Below are 25,143 nucleotides of genomic sequence, written 5' to 3'. Positions count from 1 at the left end.
ATTCTGACAATTTCTATTCTTCAATTCTAAACTATTTTACTATTGAAACTACTATGCCAGGAACAGAATCTTCCTTTTTTTCCTAAATCTACATCTCCTCTCTAACCTCTCTTCTATATCGTTCCCTCACTACTGAGGATCGCGACCACATGCGACGCACTTCCAATGTGCTCGATCATGGGTGGCATGGACTGCATGGTACAGACTACCACCGAGTGCTTCTCTTGCTAGATCTGACCATCTGGCTGGTGTTCTGCCCACGGCGCGCTTGCCCTCTATGCGACCCGTAATTATGAGCTCCTCTAATTCATGTCTGGGAGACCGCATGATGTGTCCGAAGAAGCTCATAAGACGTTCCCGGCAGATGGAAGAGAACCTTTTTCGGATGTCTAGCTGCCTTAGAATGGACTTGTTTGTTCAATTCGTAAGTGTAATTAGTGTGTTATTCCAATATGGTACTGCATGTTTCTGTTACGAAGCAGTCATGGGTCTGAAGGGCGAGCCTAAAGTCTTGGTACTTTTGTGCACTTAGCATCAGTTGAACCGCGAGCTTTTCTGTCTATACTAGTTATTAAAGTCATACAATGAAAAGCCACTAGGGCTTAGCAAAAGAGGTATGTTCGGTAGGTATGCAATGTAAAAATATGTATGTGGTAACCTATTTCGTATGGTTCCAAACTTCGTCCCAAAGGACTTCATATATCCATCTTCATTGGATCCACATCTTATCCGTGATAACGTGACATCGTTGCGAATATTGACATCCGTTATTTATTATGGCTTCGTTCTTGAATGGAAGTGGTACGTTAGTTCGAACTATTCTTTGAAATGGATATTTTTGAGATTTCATTCAAATATTATAAGGATGAGTTTTATTATTAACAAAATATTACGTAACATATTTTCTATTCTGATTGTTGAAAAGATAATCCTGGAAGGCTCCGTCAGCCGGTCATCCTTGGCATGAGCTGCGCGTCTGGTTGCAGTGTTGACCGCGGTAGCCTCTTACCCCAGCCGCGTTCTGACCTGGGAGGGAGATCGGACGCCTGGTCGAGAGTGCAGGGAAGTCGTTTAGTGGGTAGGGCCCTAAATACCATCCTTCGGGCCGCGGTCCTCTCCCGAAATCGGCGGATCGTCTAGTTCCACATACACCACGCGTCCCATAAGTGCGGGGACCACGCCAGGTTCGGCCCCCGGCCCAGAAAAAAAAGCTATCTGCTTGGGCTACCGCTCTGAGATACGGTGCTCTTAGGTACCACAAGCACCGGTCACCGTCCTCGTCGAACCCGTCGCTTACGACGAAGGGCTCGACGAGTGAATTAACCCATAGACACAGCCCACTGAGTTTCTCGCCGGATCTTCCAACTGGGTCGCCTTTCCGATGCGGTGGTAGATTCTGCGAAGTAGCTCTTGCTAGGGCCAGTGTTAGCAATACTCCCGGCTAGAGCCCCGTGAGCTTACCTACATGTCAAGGAGAAGCTGAAATAGCCTCTCAAGGCTATCACCATAGGTAGGAAAAAAAATATTGATTCAAGATTCAGTGGTATTGTTTAGTGGCTGTCTCACCACTGAAGTATAGCTATGAACTTATTTCTCACAGCAGAAATGCGTCAAGTGGCAGTGCTTACCAGCCGGATTTAGAATATTGGTTGCATATTGTATATTTCAAGAGAGGGTAAATCTTATACATGGACAACAACATGGTTACTGGTGGTAGGACCTCTTGTGAGTCCGCGCGGGTAGGTACCACCACCCCGCCTATTTCTGCCGTGAAGCAGTAATGCGTTTCGGTTTGAAGGATGGGGCAGCCATTGTAACTATGCTTGAGATCTTAGAACTTATATCTCAAGGTGGGCGGCGCATTTACGTCGTATATGTCTATGGGCTCCAGTAACCATTTAACACCAGGTGGGCTGTGAGCTCGTCCACCCATCTAAGCAATAAAAAAATTGAGTAATTAAATAAGTAAAATCGTTTGTATATTTTAATATCAATCCGTTAATAAATTACATTAACAATATTACTTTACATAATATTTTCTTAGAACTAAGGAAATGCTTCATTTTGTTTAACTAATATGTTAGTTTATTCAAATACATTTGCCAAGTTCAAATGTATATTATGTGTGGATGCTTTAAAAATTGTTTTTAGTGATTGATTAAAAATTTGATGAAAAAAAGTTCAGGAGATATCTATGCTTTACATTTCACGTTTCAAATTTTCACTTGCATTTACGTGTACCATGAAAAAAGTTTGAAATATTTTTATAATTAATTGCTACATTTGTTTTATTAAATCGAGCGTGAACGCGATCCTTACCACCGTGTTAATTACGAAACATCAACATACTTTGTATAATTAAATGATTTATAATTTAGTTCAAAATAATATTTTGCAAATGAAAATCTCATTAAAATATTATTAAATCATCCGACACATAATACATTTGAAATATACATACCTATAAAAAAAAAAACACTCTAAAAAATAGTCTCATAACTTATTTACCTAATTATTTGGTGTACGCTATCTAATTATATATAAATTGCTGCATTCTACAGGGCTTAATCACTGATTATATGTAGATAGCTATCAGTCAAACTAAAGCTTGACCGTAGTTAAGTCACATATCAACAGCTATGCGATACATATGTAGATATGTGTGTACATGTAATTATTTACAAACACTTTCCGGAACTAAAAATCTCTCTTAAAATTCATTTACATATTATCGATGCCACCTAGTGGAAGCTATATATATATATAAGAGTTCCCGTTTCTTTTGTGTTCACATTGTTTATTCCAATTTTAACGCGGGTGGAACCGCGGAACACAAATAGCAATAAACAAATTTAACCCAGTTTTTTTAAAAGGCTATCGAAATGAAAGCGTCTGTCTGGTTAATCTAAAAAAGGCAGCTTCGTCTGCCTTCGCCAGATGCTTTAACCAAGGCTGAGCTCAGAAAGATATGAAATGATGATATGATCCGGGAAAATTCAGTCTAGACACGATCTAAAGATATGAAGATCACGACAAATAATAAGTAGTTTACTGATGTTGCACGACTGATATTTACTTAAACTACATAGATAGATTACTCTATGTCATCATAAAGATTAATAACATGGCAATAAAACAGTTTTGACATTAAATGAGGCTTTAGGGAACACACAAAACAAAAAAAGAATTGAATTAAACCTTAAAAACTACCAAGGAACATCTCAATTAATCCACTTTTCTCGTCTTCTTAATTTCTAACAGCTTAAGCATATTTAAACACCAGAACATTGCCGAGACCACGTAGAATATCTGGAGGGTCGTGCCCAAAGCCGGGCTGGTGAGTGTTATGGTTCTAGTCAAGAACGCCAGAGCTGAACATCTTAGGACTTCTAAAATAGGGGCGTGTCGCGAATTGTCAAACAGCATCCCGATTACAGATAACGATGCTATGATGTAGACGACGAATATCAAAACAGAGATGGGTGTCATGCCCTGAAACAAAAAAAAGCTTAGTTTAAATAAATTTCTATTATAATAACAGATTTACATTGAGAAAATAAATAAATAAACGAATGTAACGGACGTTAAAGATTACGGAATACATTAAGTTATAGATGCGACCCAAACGCCATCTGTCCCTTGTTTTTTAAGTTGCATAGCTTTTATCGCGGGCTTTGAGCGCGTCGACCGAATCAAGAAATTCCGTAACGAAAATAAAACCTAACATCCCCCACTCCGCCTACCATGTAGCTCGCGTTCAACACATTCACACGTTGCGCTTGTGTAGTGTTTGTGAATAAGCGCGTGGCGTGACGTTACACTGCATGCGCATCGTGAAAAGTCTGCCCATCTGTCTCTCGCGTGGTCTAGTTTATGAGTGTGAAGGGGACAGGTAGGCGAGCAAGAACTCAGCTAGGAGGGGTGGGATTTGCTAACAGCTGCCCGAGCGCCTCCGAAGGAGACCTAATAACTCAAGAGCAACTGCTTCGCGAATGAATCCCTTGTTTTATTACTGTAGTTGAACAGTAAAGCCTGCATATCGCCGATGCTAAATCGTGATTAGAAATCATGAGACATGAAGAATCACAATTGTAACCTTAACTAGTAGGTGAGCTCACGGGGCTCAAACCTGACGAAGTTGCTAACACGAACCCTAGCAAGAGCCGTGCTTCGCAAAATCTACCACCGGATCGGAAACGAGAGAACACTGAGAAGATCCGGCGAAAAACTCAGTGGGCTATGTCTGAGGGTTAATTTACTCGTCGAGCCCTTCGTCGCAAGCGACGGGTGCGACAAGAACGGTGACCGGTGCTTGGGGTACCTAAAAGCACCGTTAGTGGATCGGGAGGATCCGAGATGACGTGTTTGGGGTGACGTCGACTGCTTTCCATTCTTTCCGCAGGATCGGGAATGAACATACATAATTTTTCGTAACAAGTTTAATAATGAATCGGACTAGTGGTGGGACCTGAAACTTATTTAGGCTTATCCCCCCGAGCCGTTAACGGACCCTAGTAATTACGTCACGAGCGATCCAAACTGAAATTGAACGAACGTAACCGAATTAGATTTTATAATTCATTAAGCAAATTCTGGATTTATCCAAAGCTAGGGCGGGTACACACTGAGCTCGGAATGGCCCGAAGCTTAGGGGAGCGAAGTTTTTGTGTATTCTACATACTGTAAATATGGTTGATATTTAAACTGGGATTATGTTGTTTGTTTTCAAAAAGGGATTGTTTACATTATAAATTGAGACCACTGTAAGAGTCGGACTGAAAATATTATCATTCGATGTTTACATTAAAACTAACTACATATTTGTATTATTTTACAACTCATGTGAAATGGATTTTTTTTTTTATTCCTTAGATGGGTGGACGAGCTCACAGCCCACCTGGTGTTAAGTGGTTACTGGAGCCCATAGACATCCACAACGTAAAATGCGCCACCCACCTTGAGATACAAGTTCTAAGGTCTCATGTATAGTTACAACGGCTGCCCACCCTTCAAACCGAAACGCATTATTGCTTCACGGCAGAAATAGGCAGGGTGGTGGTACCCACCCGCGCGGACTCACAAGAGGTCCTACCACCAGTAAATGGATGTTAATAATCATTTTAATTTTTATCATTGCTTAATGCTTTCAGTTATTTGTGAGTTCGTACTAGTAGCTACTATGGTCTTGCCTATTTTTGCCGCGAAGTGGTCATAAGATGAAATTTGAAAGCAGCGACAACCATTGTACAACAATTTTTCGGAGCTTAACCCAAAAAATCCGTCATCCCCACCGCACATTTATCCTAAGACGATCATCCTGAATACCTTGATCCTCGCCGTTCGAAATTGCAAGGACGTTTTGGACCATACGATCTAGTTCTTGAATTAAGCGAAATTAGAAGTCGTGTGGCATGGTAGGCAGCGGCTTGACTGTGCTCCTGGTATTGCTGATGTCCACGAGCGATGGTAGCCACTTATAATCAGGTGGGCCGTAAGATCACGTGTGTTTGAAAGCAGTAAACATAGCTCATGTATATTTGTACCGTTTTTTTATACCTACCTATGCTGATAGCCTTGAGAGGCTATTTCAGTTTCGCCCTAACGTGTAGGTGAGCTCACGTGGCTCAAACTGGAGTGTTGCTAACACTGGCCCTAGCAAGAACAGTGCAAAATCTACCACCGTATGGGAAACGCGACCCACTGAGAAGATCCGGCGAGAAACTCAGTGGGCTGTGTCTGTGGGTTAATTCGCTCATCGAGCCCGTTGACACAAGCGACGGGTTCGACGAGGACAGTGATCGGGGGTTGTGAAATAAACGCCACAGTCAAAAAGTAATGTACATAATATGTAAATATAATTCTGATACATACCATGTGCCTAGAAGCAAGCTCAAAGAATCCATACAGAACAACCGCGTAATGAGTCACCAAGTACGCGTTACACCACGCTGGTAAATGCACGTCGTATTTTTCCCTATTTTCGACCTAAGGAAAAAAAATTAAAACATTTTGAAAAACAAAAAACAAAAAAGGTTTTTCTCTTCAATGTGTTCTGATTTTAACAATAGGGGTGTGAAAAGGACGCATAAAAATAAAACCAGTTATGCTAATTTAGTTCGTTTCGAATCTATTTCAGTCAAATTTTTTGTTGAACTTTCTTTCAGACCAAATGTAAGCAGAATATTTAATAGATACCAATAATACCGTTACGATTTCTCCTAACATGAGGCATGTCCATTAGTGGCGATTACGAATGTTGGGCGGTCTTATGTACTCAATGGCTTTATACAATTGTTGGAAATGAATAAAACAGTGTACGAAAATGGAGACAAGAAGTTTCTGTTAGTTATTATTATTAAATGTGATGGAGCTTAATCTGTTAAACTAACGATCGGTGCTTCAAAAGCTGCGGTAGAAAAACCTGAACCCGATGCTTTTTAAACGCTTTTTATTTTTCCCTTACAAAAATCAGGAGTGCCTGTTAATTGGAGAAAGTGAGGCCTCTTTAATTAAACAGTGCTTTTACTTTTACAGCGCTTTTAGTGCGTCCATAGTTACGAGCGATAATCGTGGTAACTGTCTCGGTTACTGTTACCCGGTTAATTAAAACCGGATGGTATTTTTTCGTGCTACGAAGTTTTTATCACAATACGAAAAGCTTTTACTAGTCTGATAGTTGCATGAGTTTTTGACTTGGTCAGGTTTATTTGATACTTATCGTGATTTATTGAATATGTAATATTAAACAGTATCTGGTATCCTCTTTGCTGCAGAAATAGAGAGGTGCATCGAGATATTATGTAATTAAATATCCACTTGTTTCAAAGTCGGTTCAGTAGTTAGGTTTAATCTAAATACTCACGTCAACTTTCATGTCCTCGTCTCCAAGTCTCGGTGAACCAGGTTCCCAACTCGGACCCCAGAAGATAGCCCTCATCTTGTCACCCCAGGATTCATAGCTGCGGAACTTCTCCAGCACGTAGCCATTGTAGAACGACTGGAAATAAAATACTTGTTTGAAACGGTAAGTTAGATAACGGTAAGTTAGATAACGGTAAGTCTACTGGTGGTAAGACCTCTTGTGAGTCCGCACGGGTGGGTACCACCACTCTGCCTATTTCTGCCGTGAAGTAGAAATGCGTTTCGGTTTGAAGGGTGGGGCAGCCGCTGTAACTATACTGAGACCTTAGAACTTATATCTCATGGTGGGTGGCGCATTTACGTTGTAGATGTCTATGGGCTCCAGCAACTACTTAACACCAGGTGGGTTGTGAGCTCTTCCATCCATCTAAGCAATAAATAAATAAAAAAGTTCAATAGATATGATTTTTTCTTTCATTAGATCTTCATCAATTTCTATCTATCATTTGATCATAATGTAAATTGTCACTATATATAGGTCTAATAAAAAATTATGAGTACTTTATAGTTAACTTAATACAGCTATGAATTTGCTAATTTATACTCAAACATAACTCATTAACGTATTTATCTCAACGTGCACAACAACTAGTTTGAATTCTAATCTATCTATATGACTCCACACTAATTAAACACATCACGAACTAATTACTGAAGTCCTCTGTAAATGTCAGTAATTCCAAGTTACAATATAATGTCTACATTATCTAGATTGAGAATCTACGGTACTACGACATTGACTGATTATTATGTAGATAGCGTGTAGTGTTTACACTTTCTAAGTTTATCTAGATTCATCTTAATGGAAATTTTAGTAATAAATCTTAATTTATTTATTATGTACTGGCGAATTGAATCTTTTTCGTAAAAAAAAAATACAGTTCGGATTGTTATAGCTGGTAGGTCGCATTGGAAGCCTTCACGGGAATTTCCACAGCAGTCTTGATTATCGGTCCGAATGAAGAATATCAGTATGATAAAATTGGAACTTTGACCTTATTTTCCAAGGTAGGTGGTCTTTTTTTTTATTGTCTTTGTAGGCAGACGAGCATACGGCCCACCTGGTGGTAAGTGGTCACCGTCGCTCATCGACGTCAGCAATGCCAGGGGCAGAGCCAAGCCGCTGCCTCCCATTAAGTGCTCTCCGCAAGCCACGTTTGAAGAAGGACATGTCACAGCGCTCGGAAAACACCGTGGAGGGGAGTTCATTCCAAAGCCGGATGGTACGTGGCAAAAAAGATCTTTGAAAACGCACTGTCAATGAATGCAGCGGTTCCAGATAATATGGATGAACTCTGCTCCGATGGCGGGAGGTGCGATGATAAAAAGGAGATGAGGGGATCAAAACATAAAAGTAAAAAAAACCTTGCTTATGGACGTTAGCAATTCCAGAGATGCACTGAATCTATTGCGATATCTATGTAGCGCATGCAACCTACCGTCAAATTTATTAAATTAACAATCAACATTATAAATTAATTAATTAATTTTACAATTACAGATGATTCGACGCCTAGTTAAGCTGCGGTTCAATATTAGCCCCCTGAGCATCTGCTGTGCTAAGTTTTAATAAATACATTTTTCAAAAGGACTGAAAGTAGATATGTATGTGTGGAGCGACTTTCCGCTGCCTTGTGTTTGGTTTGCGCCTTAAATATTTGATAAAACATTATGTTTGATTAATTACTTAAAGCTCAGAACAAGTTTTACTCAAAGCTCCGCAATGGTTGCCTTGGGTATACGGTGGCTTGATTTCCGGTTTCCGGAAGTTGCCCATTAATTTAAGTGGTTTTAATTTTGCTTTGTTGTTTGACCAACTTGATGTTATGTAGGAAACGAAACCAAATTTAGAACACACGCATGTTCAGCACTTACTTTTAGTTAGGCCTAAAGTTATGGTTACAAAACAAAGTTTTGTATTCTAGTTAATACAACTTATAAACCCAAAATGAGTAAATTTACATAGTAGAGAATTACTATAGATTTTGAATAAATAATACGAACGCACTTTAAATAAAAGCTCATCTCATGTAGGTTTTACTACTAAATGTAACCCAATTACCTTGTTGTTAATTTATGTTGCTACAATAAAAAAAAAAAATATATTTTTTATTGCCCTTGTAGGCAGACGAGCATACGGCCCACCTGATGGTGAGTGGTTACCGTCGCGCATGGACTTCTGCAATGCCAGGGGCAAAGCCAAGCCGCTGCCTACCGTTTAATACTCTCCACAAGCCCCGTTTGAAGAAGGACATGTCATAGCGCTCGGGAAACACCGTGGAGGGGAGCCCATAGCCGGATGGTACGTGGCAAAAAGACCTCTGGAAACGCACTGTGGATGACCGCAGTGGCTCCAGGTAGTATGGATGAACTCTACTCCGGTGGCGGGCGGTGCGATGGTAAAAAAATGGTAATTTGCGTAATTGTAGTAACTATTGTAACATTAAATATTTAATTTGATTCGGTTTAGTACTTTTGTCATACTCGAAGGAATAAAAAAACAAATAGTTAAGAGTGTAGTACAAAATTATGACGATTTGAGGCGAGGTGAAATAAAATACACACTCTCAATCCTTTGTTTTGAGTATATTAATACACAAATTTGTTGTAGGTTTTTTTTCAGACAATTTAAATATTAAAAGAACCATTAACGGATTCTAATAAACGTCAAATTAAATTAATTCCTACTTTCACAATTTTCCGGTAGCTTTTTTCTCGGAAGTTTCCGGAATAATTAGGAAGTATATTAACGATGTCCACTCCATCAACGAGGAGAAGATGAATAGGGGACTTTGTATTTCCGCGAAATTATATCAGACTGAATTATTGGCTATGAAAATATGTCTTACTAAAGTAATTTGAGAGTTTTTGTTTTCAATTATATATTTACGAAGGCATTCAGAAGATTTAGAAGTAGAAGTAAATGTTTCCAATTTAAATTTTAATTATTTTTTAATAATTTAATTTATATTAATTTAATTTAATTTTATTAAATTTAATTTTAATTTTAGTTTTACTATCTAACTTTCAATTACTCAACTATTGCACTGTCGATTGCACCTATCATTAAGATGAGATCTGTCATGTACTTATTGTCAATTTGTAAGTGTTTTGTATTGATGATCACTTTGTTGGTGCAATTAAATCAATAAATTTTTTACTGGTGGTAGGACCACTTGTGAGTCCGCGCGGATAGGTACCACCGCCCTGCCTATTTCTGCCGGGAAGCAGTAATGCGTTTCGGTTTGAAGGGTGGGGCAGCCGTTGTAACTATACTGAGACTTCAGAACTTGTATCTCAAGGTGGGTGGCGCGTCTACGTTGTAGATGTCTATGAGCTCCAGTAACCACTTAACACCAGGTGGGCTGTGAGCTCGTTCACCCATCTAAGCAATAAAAAGAAAAAAAATTGTGTTTCATCTACATAACTGTCCAATCCAAAATTGATTCTAGACTCAGAGCAAGTCCTAACATCATTAATTATTATTTATATTAAATTAAAACTAACCAAACAATAAAATTTAAACGAATAACTCTCGTGTTTAATTGTGATTCGAAGTGCGCCAATTTTAAACCACTCAAGAGCCATTTCTTGCATGATAATGATGGCACTATGCCAAAAATATTTCTGTGAAGTGCCAAAAACAACTACAAATTTAAAGATCAATGTGTATCCAACACGGCACGAGAACGCGTGAACAACAAAGCCCTAAACATTATTGCAGTATTTGTAAATAAAGCTGAACATTCGATTTTACTACTACGTTAGACATTATTAGTTAGAACCAAATTACCAACAATTTTTTCTGAACTATATTTTTTGGAAAAAAATCGGTCAACTTGTTTGTCTAGTGATTAGTTACCTATACCACCTGATTAGGGTTCGATAGTAGTCGGAATCAATAACTATTATTTATTATATAATATATTATTTATATATTTATATTGTATAAATATAATAGAGAAATTAGATGCCAACATGAACACACACATCATGCAGAAACAAGCTGTCATACACACAGTCACCATCATCACGAAAGTCTTGGGAGATACGGTCTTTCGTAGGAGAGGAAACTGAGCCACCCTTTCGGGTCTCGGGGCGGGAGCTCAGTAAGCCGAGCCAAGAGCTCGAGTGGAGGAATAATTATATAATATGTTCTATAATATATTTATTATATAATTTAATCAATGCCTATTATATATTTTTATTATTTATTATTTACTTGGCATGCAGAGTACGAAACATGTCTTAGTTTTTGTTTTCTATGTGTATTTCCAGTGCCCATACTAGAAGATAGAATTCTAGCTTGGGAATGGTAATTTTTTTTTCCACCTTTTAAATTTTGGTTCTTGAGCACGGTATTGTTTAGTTAAATTTCTTACCTGTAAGTACAGAGGGTTGAATGAAGGTTGATTGTATATTAGTCCATACACGATCTCGATCTTATCTGTTTCGGGTTTAAAGGTGCCGAAGAGTCTGTCCCAAACGATGAGGACTCCGCCGTAGTTTACATCTAAGCAGTACTTATTGCTGCCTATAACAAAAAAAAATAATACACTTTAAAATTTCATACACTTAACCTAATCTGTAGAAGGAAAGATTTATGTGAATTTTGTACCGACATCCCTAAGGAGTTCTGAGTTTACTTGCTTACAATATCCAAAATATCGTAATCTCATTTGCAATTCTAAAAACCTTTTTAAATTGGGAACGAATAAGAAATTACAACATGAAGCCATCATCTGCATCATAAATATTTTCTTTCCTAAAAATTCCATTGAAATTTTCCAATCTATTTAATTTTCAATTAGTCTTTGTAATGCGGCAATGATCTAAATTAAATGTTTTTAAAATTTGTATAACGGTATGGTTTGGTATTATACAAACAGTGGTACAGGGCATGTATAAAAAAGTCTCAGAACAGTCTCTGGTTTTTTGATCACGTTGAGCCAATTAAATTTTCGTTAATTCATTATTTTCCAGTCAAATTTTTTATAGCAATTAGAGATTTAATTCGTTTGCTAATATTATGTGGTTTCATTCAAAATACTTATTTTTTTATACTTATTGTACACAAAAAGAAAATACAATAAAAACAGATTTAAAGAATGTCAAAATACTAAAGGCGAGCTTAACTCATTCATGAGTTTTCTTCCAGCCAACCATTAGCAGAGAGAAATATGATGTATAAGAGGAAAAAAGTGTACAATATAAAAAGGATTAAAGCACGACTGTTAAACAACTCTTTGAAAAAAAAAAAAGGAATAATAATCTAATATAAAATGAAAAATACATATAAATAAACATACATAAAACAATACTTCCTTAATTCCTCCATCGTTCTTGAATTTATTGATATTAAAATGTATACTGTAGTGTCGATCGATTGTTATCCCGTTTTTATTTCAGGTCGCATTTATCAAAAGTCAGATAAGCAAATGAACTTCGACCCCTCGTAAGCTTAAAATTTTGGTCGGCCGCTACGTATGTATATTATATTATATGTATGTATGTATATTAATGCAGATAATAAATCTAATGTCTCACAGTGGACATTCACGTGAGGTTCTGAAGTTATCAGCGAGCCATAAGATAATTTGCTAAACTTACTTAGGGGTAGACACTGGATATTATTCCTACTACCGCTTAATAACTCAAAAATATACACGACCCTTCGTAGATAATTTTATTCGGTGTTGCCAATGTGGCATTTACCGTTTTATTTTACTTTTTAGCAGCTATATCATAAGGATTCTTAATAATGTTGTCATTTTTAATTATTGCATTTAAAAAAATAAAAATAAAAAATGTATAACATTTTTCAGAAATGAGAAACTCAATTTATTCCTCTAAGGTAATAAGGTCCCACTTAAAGTGTTTTTTCAGGGCAGGAATGCTTTATCGTGATTGTATCTTTTCTATGGCAATTGTGGAATTATTCTTTTCCTTCTTGCCTTAATCCCACTACGCTGAGTCGGTGCATCATGATCTCTTATTTTGATACATCATCACTCACGTTCTCTAGTATATCCTCTTTTACACAGTCCAAGTCTTTCTAGAACGACAGCGCTAATTCACGAATACCCTTTACATACATATAAAATACCAGATTATGTGATTCATAACGATATTATAATGGCGGCTTTTGAAGATCGCTTTTGAGTAAAAATTGTCATCGAATTTTATGACTTAACTCGTAGTGGTATGTACGATTTTTGTACGCCGGATAATGGCATCGGATAACAGTGGGATCCGAGATACGAAATTGATTTGATGTCATGCCTTTGCGGATTTGATTTCGTATTATTTTCGTATTCATTTTTGGGGCTGTTTAAGCGGGTTAGTCAAGGTTGTCACGTTGCGCATAATTTATTAGATTTTGTAGAGTTTTAGCTCTTAAAAAAGTTACGACAGCTATTGATTAAATTTTAAGTGTTTCGAATCATTTTTAATATAACACTATTGCGACAATAAATTTAATTACGATATTCACTATCTTTAAGCTACTAACTAGGTCAATATATTTTAGTGTGATTAAATAAGTAACATTTTGGGATATCTGGTTTTATCCAATCAATGAGGCCAATGGGACTTAGGATTTATATAGTAAAAGTCTGTAATTCATCAGATTAATGCTTGTGCTATGGTTTCTCTTTTGTTTTTAGACAGATGACGGCGAATATTCGCCAATGCTCATGGATGTCAGTAATACAAGAAGCTAAAAGGATATATGTAGGTCATATCATCAGTACTCAATTTGAGAGAAGGTAAGGTCATTCCATGCACTAAGTATGAACACATTAGGTAATATATTATTTCCTGACCTTTACAACTACACCAGGACGGGTGGGTTAGCTCGAGAGCTCGGCCACGAAAGCTATTTGATTAAAATGGACAATTGGAAGATTGTGTTGTGTTCAAGGAAAACTAAACGATTGAAACGTCGACCACATGCTCATGTGTCTATCTTAATACAAAACTATAGATAAACAACAACCGGCGATGGATAAAATCCAAACAAATATTCGCTTTCTTTGACGAGTAATGTAAGCCAAGGAGCTGTCACGTCGTGAAGATATTCGTTGCGCGCTTTGTGAACTGGCGGCATGTTTAGCTGACTACATATTGTTTGACGAAAGCGGTATTTGTGTTCAGAATACGTAATATTACGTTTTTTTTTTTTTTTTTTTTTTTGTTTTTTTTTTTTTTTTATTGCTTAGATGGGTGGACGAGCTCACAGCCCACATGTTGTTAAGTGGTTACTGTAGCCCATAGACATCTACAACGTAAATGCGCCACCCACCTTGAGATATAAGTTGTAAGGTCTCAGTACTTTATATTACTTATAATTTAGTAGTAATACTTTTTCCTGTGGTAGGACGCCTTTTGCGCCCGTTCGGGTAGGTACCATTACGCTGCCTATTTTGTACGGTAATGCGTTTCGGGTTGAAAGGATTACTAAAAAGCTTTAATAAGCCGGTCTGTAATTTGATTAGCTATTTAGATGATTTCCGTCACCGTCCAACCTATTTCTGACACGTTACAATGAATCATACCAGTTTGAAGTGGGTATAGCCACGTATAGCATATAGCAACGGCCGTCTGGTGTAGTGGTAAGTGACATGGTCACTACACAAGGGGGTTGCGGGTTCGAATCCCGCCAAGGGAAGATATTTGTATGATAAATATAAATGTCTTTTCCAGGATTATGGATGTATATTAAATATATGTATGTTTATAATAAAAATCTTACATTTATTTCCGTTATCTGGTACCTGTAACACAAGTTTTTTTTTTTTTTTTTTTTTTTTTTTTTTTTTTTTTTTTTTTTTTTTTTTTTTTTTTTTTTTTTTTTTTTTTTTTATTATTGCTTAGATGTGGGGACGAGCTCACAGCCCACCTGGTGTTAAGTGGTTACTGGAGCCCATAGACATCTACAACGTAAATGCGCCACACACCTTGAGATATAGTTCTAAGGTCTCAGTATAGTCACAACGGCTGCCCCACCCTTCAAACCGAAACGCATTACTGCTTCACGGCAGTTCTTTACGAACTTATCACGGGACCAGTTAGCGTGGCGTGATTGTTAGTAAAATATTTATTATTTATTTATTTATTTATTAAACCATGTATCTGAGACTTCTAACCCATGTTTCATGCTTAGATGAGCCCACTAAGTAAAGTGTGTTAATTCAGAAATTTAGACATCAGCAACCTAAAATGATTTTTTTTTTCTAGAATAAAGGAATTCCATTCGAACTCAAAGACACAGTTCGTTACACACAATCACTTAAGCCCGAAATAAAAATCGAAGAAAGACTAGGGATTTCGCAAACCAAGTTACACTGTTTGTTAGAAATGGATATATCGCACTTTCTAGTCCTTTATATTTGGAAGCAGAGTATATTTTTGAATTGACAAAAGAGTATTTTTGTGGTTGACAGTTGTTTAGTTGATTTAGTATTTAGTGAATCTGACTGCTCCACCACGGAGTCTGGCTTTGATATGATCGGCCGGTAATGGTCAAAAAATTACATTATAAAAGATTTTATTATGATGTTATATGGTCATGATTTTACGAATGAAAGTAATTGAACTTAAATAATAGGACTTTTATTTACACAGTCTGTATCTTATCTAATGTTTTTGGCAATTGAGGTCTCAATGTAGTATTTGTTTTAGTCTCGCTTTGGTATGTTTCCAGCACCAATTTGTAGGAGAAAATCCCAGCTTGGGAGGCAGTTGTCACTAACTTTAGTCGAAGCATTTGCCTTACTTTAGGACTTTTTGTTTTTTTTGCGAGCGATTGTTACTGTTATACCACATGTTAGGGCCGTGTGGTGGTAGAGAGATGAGCCTACTAATCAACCTCACGTCACTTTTAAATCCAAGTGTCTAACACAAAACTCGATGAGGGAAATGGGAGTGATGGCTGATGCAAGCTTCGCCAGCTTCCTTCGCGAGATGCTAGCCCAGCAGTCGTTGGCTTAATAGCTGTCGGCGTTATCAGTTGGCGTATTGCACTAAATCCATCCCCCTTAAGAGATCCTCCCCTTTAGGGATACCCTATATATTGCCACCCTTATCCACGATTATCGGGATTGCCAGTACATTTTCGATTTAGATAATGAATTGTATCATTGAAAAGCAAAATTTTCTTTTTAAATTTGCAAAGTGGTGCGTGGTTTGATAAGAACATGATAACAAACAGTTAAACTCACCATGATGCACTCTATGATGACTTGGAGTGTTGAGGATATATTCTAGCGGACCAAGGCTCTTGATGGCTTCGGTGTGAATCCAGAACATGTAAAGGTAGCTGAACTGGTGGTGAACAACAAACTGGGCTGGTGGTATGGCAAATGCCAGAGGTAGGTAGAATATCTGAGGAAAGAAGAGAATTTGCATTATTCCGTGAAATGTCAATAATTTTTGCTTGAAATGCTTGGTATTTCTAAGTTTAACACAACTTGTCTCTTAAGATTATTTTCATTGTCTCCAATACTTTCAGATGAAGATATTATGTAAAGCTCTTTAAAAGCAGTAAGGTCAGAACATAACACTATCAAACGCAAAATATATTTTCAGTCTTCTAACATCGGCTATGTTTGTTGAGGACTTGGATGTTGCTGATCCCAGTCTAGTCAATAATCAATAAAGTATCACTTGGGATAACTTCTCCGCATTGCAACTCTCGAATTTTACTAACAATTAAAAAAAAATTCAAATCCCTATGTTCAGTAATGCTTCAGTATAAATCTGTGTTCAATAGAAATTGAAAACGGAATTAAGAAATCGAATTGCCGTTAAATCAGCTTGTTCTATTCATTTTAAGCCGTAAGTATTTTATTATTGCTTTATTTGTTTATATAGATTTAAAATCTTGTCTGAAGCATAAGAAAGTGAATTGAAATATTGACAATCAAACGAAATATTAAAATATTATTTTTAGAGAAAGTTGAAATTTGAAGAGCGGATTTTAAACAATCAGAAAAGCTTACTACATAGACTTATTTTAGCGCGTAATTTTTTTTTAAATTCAATGTAGCAGCCGTTCAGAAAATTACAATAACAATACCACTAGTTTAAAGTTCAACACTTTAGTGTTTTTCATTTTAATTTCCTGACTTGAATATTCTGTAAGGGAAATTATCAAAATGATTCCAATACAACTAATAACCTTGAGTTGCCGAATACTTTTCATCTTCTAGTTTTTAGAGAGGCGGATTTAAAATTAATTTGAAAAGCTAAACAACTACAGAATTTGTGGAAATCTAAAAATAATATTTTTAAAACATATTTCTGATTTCATCATATATGATTCATAAAATAAATATCGTATTACTTTAACAATGTAAAATAAATATTCTACATTTACTTTATATAGTTTTCCACGTATCATAATATTACGTTTTCTGGTAATAACGTCCATGTTATCATAGCATTAGAATACAAAATTAAAACAACTTTTGTTTATCTGTTCCACACAATGTTTACACGAACTACTGTTTCAATATTTTCTTATAAAACAGGAATCTCTATTATTATGCTGGTTTGCTCAATCGACATTTACACATAAATTCTGTGGACGTCTGATTCTGTGAATTATTTTGTATTGAATTTAAATTATTCAGATACTATTATATAAATCGATTTTGTCTGGGTATCTCTATTATATTTCTAGCCCGAATTAGTCTAAAGGATAAGAGAATCGTATTAAAATACTATTAACACACCCATTTTATAGATATAGTGAGAAAAGATTTTCCTTCGTAATTTTTCGGAAAAGTTTGTATTTATCGTGCTCTCTCAGATAGCTTCAGTACAATGACATTATTCATTTTGACATTTGACACTAAACAATGAAGTTCCAAATTAATGGATATGAAAATGTCTCTCATTTAATACGATCATTCATTGACAGTTCGGGTGTCATCGTATTCCGAAAGATCCGAGTTTTCCCGAAGGAAAATAGTTTCTCACTACATCTATACGTCTCAAAATGAGTTTATATATTTTATACCTTATGTTTAGGCATAGGAATTACAATGAGAATGCCACCACCACCTTAGACGTGTATTTATGACATGATCTAAGTCGATATAATAATGACGGTTCCACCTTTGGAGCCGAATAAGCATTTGTGACATTTAAATTTAGAAATGAAAGTGTTATGTTAATTTTTTTATGGTTCGTTTTGAGATGTATTTAAGGAACAAAATGAGGAAGGAGCCTTGCGTGTATCATCTACGTTCGTAATATATTCCGTGTCACGCACTGCAGGCAGCTAATACGTTCAGAAAACAGTGAATGTATACGTGAAATTGGAACTTGACGTTCTTTAGATAACAATCATAATTGCTTGCTAGCACTTCGGTGTTTATTGACGTATTAAATTGATAATGTGCGAATCTAAATATAATAGTAATATATTTGTACTTTGTATGATTTAAATATGAAAAATGGTTTGGATTAGGACACGTTGTAAGGTCAAATCGATTGGTACCACAATCCTGAGAAGAAACTTAAATCACAAAGGTAGGGTCATTATCCTATGGTAATAAAATTTGCATAGATTGGTGGATGAGCTCACAGACCATCTGGTGTGAATTGGTTAACGGAGCCCATAGACATCTACAACATAAATGCCGCCACCCACCTTAAGATATGAGTTCTAAGGTCTCAGTATAGTTACAACGGCTGCCCCATCTTTCAAGCGGAAGCGCGTTACTGCTTCACGGTAGAAATAGGCGGGGCGGTGCTACCTACCCGTGCGGAATCACAAAACGAACTACCACCAGTAATTACGTAAATTATAATTTTGCAAGTTTGATTTTTATTAAGCGATGTTATTCCTTCACCGTGGAAGTCAATCGTGAACATTTGTTAAGTACCTATTTCATTAGAAAAAGTGGCACCAGCCTGCGGGATTCGGACACCAGTGCATCACTCAACACGAATGCACCGGACGCCTCATCATTCAGGCCACGACGACTTCTTTGAGTACACCGGTGGAGTTCTGAGAACTAATACTGCTAATACTTTTCTACTATTAAACCTCAAGCCATCTGAATGGTTGGGATGTCTTTCTATAAATGTGATTTGAATAGAGTCACGAACGAAAGGCACATTGCTGATACTGGCGATATCTACGAGCGACAGTAAGCGCTTACGATTACATGAGACGTTGTGCATCTAACTTCGATGACAGTAAATATAATAGTGCACCTACCAATAACTTTTGGTTATAACCGCTATATTAGCCTTCAGACAGGAATAAATGATTGCTTCACGTCAGAAAAGAGCAGGACGATAACCCAAGTATAGATTTTTTTTTGTTACCCTTGTATGCAGACGAGCATACCGCCCACCTGATGGTGAGTGGTTACCGTCGTCCATGGACTTCAGCAATGCCAGGGGCAGAGCGAAGCCGCTGGCCACCGCTTAATACTCTCCACAAGCCTCTTTTGAAGAAGAACGTGTCATAGCGCTCGGGAAACAAGGGGAGCTCACTCCATAGCCGGATGGTACGTGGCAATACCACTTAATAATATAATAATACCACCAATAATACCACTTTTTTATTTTAAGAGCTGGAAAATTGTGATGTTTAATAACTTACAAATCCGCACCAGCCTTGAAGAACGGATTGACGTATTCCGACGCCCATGTTGAAGTCTTCTGACGTGTGGTGTACTTGATGTTGCGCCCATAGTATATGGACCTCTGCGACAAAAGTATCGTTTTGAGTATGCTTTACGGAGATTCTTTTTTTTTTTACTTATTTTTTTATCATAAACAATAAAGCCTTGTTGTCCCACAATGTACATTACCGACCAACTTAACAAGCACTGTCATATCATGCATTACTAGTACATTACTTAATCATGCATCACTGGTACAACGGTAATTTAAGCCTGCCAAGTTAGCCTGCCAAGTATGATGTCTAAGTATTTATACAGAGCATTAACTTCAAGTTGAAATTACGAAAAAAACATGAAGAAAACATTGTTCTTGTAGTTAAATATGAATCGATGTATGCAGTATAGTCTCCCTAAGTAGATTTACTAATTTAAGTCTTATAATTACGGCAGCATTTTTTTATTGCTTAAAAGGGTGGACGAGATCACAACCCATCTAGTGTTAAGCGGTTACTGGAGCCCATATACATCTACAACGTAAATGCGCAACCCACCTTGAGATATAAGTTCTAAGGTCTCAGTATAGTTACAACGGCTGCCCCAACCTTCAAACCGAAACGCATTACTGCTTCACGGCAGAAATAGGCAGGGTGGTGGTACCTACCCGTGCGGACTCACAAGAGGTCCTACCACCAGTAATTGTTACGCGACTGTCAGAATATTATATGTAATGGCTAAATCAAAATGCAAAATGGATACGTTTGCTACCGAATTCATTTTATTAGGACGAACAATACAGTCGGAGAATTACATTAGAAGATGTTCATACCATGGCAGGCCCTGTGCATCCAGTAATAGCAGAAGTCGACGCCAAGAGCTGCCGCATACCAGGTCAGCGTGCTGTCCCAGGGCAGCTCCACTAATCTGTAGTTGGTGTAGATCCACGTGTACAAGTAAGACTCAGCACCACGCCAAATAATTCTAAAACAAACGAACTAAGTTCAGTTTTTCAACTGTTAGCAAAAAATGGCAATAATAAAACTAAAGAGCCCACTGTATCTCCAACCTTATAGTATGATAACGGTATATAAGCTGTAGCTTATCAAATACACATATTGCCCACTGAGTTTCTCGCCGGATCTTCTCAGTGGGTTTTTTTTTTATTGCCTTTGTAGGCAGACGAGCATACGGCCCACCTGATGGTGAGTGGTTACCGTCGCCCATGGACTTCAGCAATGCCAGGGGCAGAGCCAAGCCGCTGCCTACCTTTTTTTCTGCGAAGCACTGCTCTTGCTAGGGTCAGTGTTAGCATCACTCCGGTTTGAGCCCCGTCCGCTCACCTACTAGCTAAGGTTATGCTGAAATAGCTTCTCAAGACTATCAGCTTAGGTAGGAAAAAAAAAGACAAATGAAATACACATAATATAGTTTGTCGACGAATCTTTATTGGTTTATCTTCATGTTCCACAGCCTACCAGTTTTGCATTTTTTATTTACAGTACGGTCTTTGGATCAATATTTTTTTGTTGCTTTTTTTATTCGAAAGTAGTAAGCAAACGGCTTCGTCATTTTTTCATCATAGTGTTGTGAAAATGAATAGCGTTGTTCTACTTTAGTAGCATATTTTGTAGATATGTAGTTGGGATAAGATAGCGAAACGGAAGTAGGTCAGTAATTTTAGAATTACAAACAATTGTACTATTTTTAAATGGGTTCACGGAATGAGACTAACCTTCCGCATTCTTGGAAGATTCCGTGCGATATACTTGTGATTCCGTCGTTAAGTCTGACGCCTGGCTTCCCTTCCAGCCTCAGGACGATGTGCTCCAGGATCATGAAGATGAAGAAATACGGCCATGACTGTAATAAAAGAAAGGTGTTTAGTTTTGTGGAATAGATCTTGTGGCCTGTCTGATGTGAATTACTTATTTTATGGAGTGAGGACTAATGGCCTGGGCTTTTAGGACTGAGGTTTGTTTTTTTTATTGCCCTTGTAGGCAGACGAGCATACGGCCCACCTGATGGTGAGTGATTACCGTCGCCCAGGGACTTCAGCAATGCCAGGGGCAGAGCCAAGCCGCCGCCTACCAAGGTTGAGGTTGAAGTATCGGTTACATTACGCGGCTATCACACTTCAAACAACAAATTATTTATAGTGACAGGGGATGTTACACATCACAAGATATGACGAGATTATTTTATTTGTTTTTGCCGCTAATGATATGTACTGTTCTGGCTTCAACAATTATCTTTAGACGGTTTGTGTTCTCTGATGTTGTCCAAATATGTACAGAAAATAAATTTGATTATCAATACCATAGATACATTCATTTATTTCTTGTTAAATTCGTAAAGTTTGTACTGTTTTGATTGAAATCGGGTTAAGAAATATACACCCCAATATTGTAGGTGTCGATAAACTTCACCGCGCTAATGTGGTTAGATTGCGAAATGTAATGTAATTAGAATCCAAATTTGATTTCGTAACATTGGTTTGTTTATTGGTAATATAATTATATTTATTTCAATTCTGTTTGATTAGAACATCGACAGGTACTTTAGAATGCTTTCGATAAATATACTCGTAATTATGACATTTTGCTCGGCAAAGTTACCAAATAAAATTTATTACATACAAGGTACAATTTCAAAATAACATCATCTACTTTTGAATCTAGAAAACGTTGGATTTCAAGAGCGTCAGCCAATTTATAGAATGTTAATGAAATTAAAATTGGATAAATAGCTGGACGATGGACCTTAAAAATTTACGACTCTTTGCCGATTTGTCAAGTTAGAATATCATAGAATATCATAGCCTCGATATTAGAATTCCACAGCCCACTGAGTTTCTCGCCGGATCTTCTCAGTGGGTCGCGTTTCCGATCCGGTGGTACATCCTGCGAAGCACTGCTCTTGCTAGGGTCAGTGTTAGCAGCAGTCCGGTTTGAGCCCCGTGAGCTCACCTACACACGTTAGGGCGAAGCTGAAATAGCCTCTCAAGGCTATCAGCACAGGTAGGAAAAAAAATTTGAATTGACAGTATTTGTGTCGTTGATATGGCGTCGTTGTAACGTTCGCACTATCTATTTGGATACCTGAACCACTCAAGCGTTCTCGGATTGAAATTTTGTATTCGTAGACTTTCTTGAATTAATTAATTATTTCCCTGCCTTCGAAAGTGGGAGGGCGAAGAATTTGCAAATGAAAGTTTTCCGTGGATAAATTTGACTATTTCATTAATTAAATTTCGCTCAATGAGGGCTTTTAACCTGAATTAACACAGGACACTTTTATCAAGGCAAGTGATGTGAAAAGGAAAACGCTGAGTACATCTGGTATTAAAAATACCAGTTATTGGTTGGTTAGGATATAACACGTACAAACTGTATTATGCGCATACAAATCTCCTACTACACTTACACTACTATACATTTCCTTACTTCCTCACTTACACTTCCGGTTATACTTTGCAGTAGTTAATGAAGAACTAGTCTTATAATTTAGTCGACTATTATCAAAGCCGGCAATGTGACTTTTCGACAATTATTGGTAAATCATAAAAACGAATTATTGACTTTGTATTCTATTGGCAGTCACAAAACTCTTCTGAACGACATCTTAGATAAATAACAGGTTAAGTTAATACTTTATTTAATGCAGGTTTTGAACCGTATTCTTTGAAGGAGACGATTATATTCAAATCAATCTGTATGGCCATATCAATAACATTTGTTTGTCCAAATGCACAGATTGCCACCTTTGATAATAGACGACTCAATATAAAATACCATGCGACTATTTAGCTATCTTTAACCAATACTGATCTCTCAATACAAAAGTAATACATCCTATTATATTTTAGTACTAGTATTTCTAATACGTATGTAACCTGTTACTGTATCAGATCTTGGATCACTGGTTCGTCACTTCCCTAATGTGTTCGGTTTTATGTTTCGTGTCTCAATTGGTGAGTATCTGATTACGTATTCAGAACGTTGACCGATTAATAATGCTAGTCGATCTAAAATCAACCGTATTAAAGAGTGACAGAATTGTATTTAAATAATAAGAAGAGCTGTTTGCGTAAGATTGTGTTTTTAAAATATTAATTGGTGTACTGTTTTAGGATTAATTATTATCAAACGATCACCACAGTTAATAATTTAAGTTATTAATTTTTTTTTTTCATTTAACCTTATATAATCATGCTATTGCTTGATTTAAATTTCGTAAAATAATTAATGATTCTAAAGTTAATTAAAATATACAATTATTGTAGTACCTATTTTATATATAAATATATATAGATTAACTGAACTGATCTGAGATATCTGAATTTGAATTGTTGGTTTGGTTATATAGAATTTTGTTTTAATTTGGAATCGTATGAAATAAACACTGAATCCGCAATCGATTTAATATTGGAAATTAAATGTTGTTTATCAGAATCAATTATTGTTCTATTCTTAAACAATAAGGTTAAATACATTGTTTTCATACGGTTTAATATGACGTGAGATATTGTTCTTAAATCAAATGTGTCATTCTAAATTAACCGGCAGAGAGGAGGCAAGCACTCTTATCATTTTTGATTCATTAATTTCGGTTCAATAAACACTTCATTAATTCACGCAGGGTAGCCACGAAGTTAGCTTAAAGGGTCTATGAATGATCACAGTGTAATATAAGATCAGTTGTATAGGACGCGATAATATACTATAGATATAAAATACGTGTATTTGACCTTGGATTTTTTGAACATTTTTTTTTCCTACCTATGCTGATAGCCTTGAGAGGCTATTTCAGCTTCGCCCTAACGTGTAGGTGAGCTCTCGTGGCTCAATCCGGAGTGTTGCTAACGCTGGCGCTAGCAAGAGCAGTGCTTCGCAGAATCTACCACCGGATCGGAAACGCGACCCACTGAGAAGATACGGCAAGAAACTGAGTAGGCTTTTATTTGAACTATATGTATGTTCATGACATCTCTATCATTGTATTTTAGCTTTTTTATGGCCCAAGTGAGTGAACGAGCTCACTGTCTACCTGGTGTTAATCGTTACTAGGGGCCATGAACATCACATTAGGAATGCCAACTTAAAAATTATTTTTACTTCTCCGTGAATTTTACTGTCAACATCATTATCTATTTATCAAAGTTCAAACAAACTTTTGATTAGAAAAAAAAACTATATGGCAACAATTACAATTGTTCAGTAATAATATAATACAGTAAAAAAAGCTTTACATAATCATGATAAAATTAAAAAATACAATCTCAAAGGTCAACCTGTAATCGCAACTTGGTGAAACATTAAAAAAATTCGATCTAATATGCGGGTTTTTCACGCCTTTTTAGGTTGAATAAAAATGGTGAGTTTACATTTTTCATGTAATCGATTACAAAATGTCGTAAATGTAAGTGAATGAGATAGAAAAACTATCTCCAATACTAAGACAATAAAGTAGCGTTTTGATTATTTTAATATTTTAGTTCTAGTTACTGTAAATTCTTTTTAATATGTAAATATTTTAGCAATTACATATATATATTATTATTATGTTCCTGCCCTTTATTTAT

At 36.7% G+C, this 25,143-nt stretch overlaps 1 protein-coding gene across 1 annotated transcript in view; it reads right to left on the bottom strand.

Annotated features, from left to right (window-relative positions):
* Window positions 1-1,974: 1,974 nt before the first annotated feature.
* Window positions 1,975-25,143, bottom strand: part of LOC101737166 (alkylglycerol monooxygenase) — a 34,997-nt gene continuing 11,828 nt past the window's right edge. Inside the window, exons 3-10 of the mRNA XM_004931198.5 lie at window positions 21,295-21,422; window positions 20,392-20,543; window positions 19,544-19,647; window positions 16,143-16,305; window positions 11,304-11,455; window positions 6,863-6,997; window positions 5,872-5,985; window positions 1,975-3,492 (exon numbers count right to left, since the gene is read on the bottom strand). Coding sequence (XP_004931255.1) covers window positions 3,226-3,492; window positions 5,872-5,985; window positions 6,863-6,997; window positions 11,304-11,455; window positions 16,143-16,305; window positions 19,544-19,647; window positions 20,392-20,543; window positions 21,295-21,422 — 1,215 coding nt within the window. The 3' untranslated portion in view covers window positions 1,975-3,225. The remainder of the gene's footprint in view (window positions 3,493-5,871; window positions 5,986-6,862; window positions 6,998-11,303; window positions 11,456-16,142; window positions 16,306-19,543; window positions 19,648-20,391; window positions 20,544-21,294; window positions 21,423-25,143) is intronic.

The sequence above is a fragment of the Bombyx mori genome, chromosome 9, assembly GCF_030269925.1.
Source record: "Bombyx mori chromosome 9, ASM3026992v2".
In the NCBI taxonomy this organism is placed as follows: Eukaryota; Metazoa; Arthropoda; class Insecta; order Lepidoptera; family Bombycidae; genus Bombyx; species Bombyx mori.
This window is presented reverse-complemented; position numbering and strand designations above follow the sequence as displayed.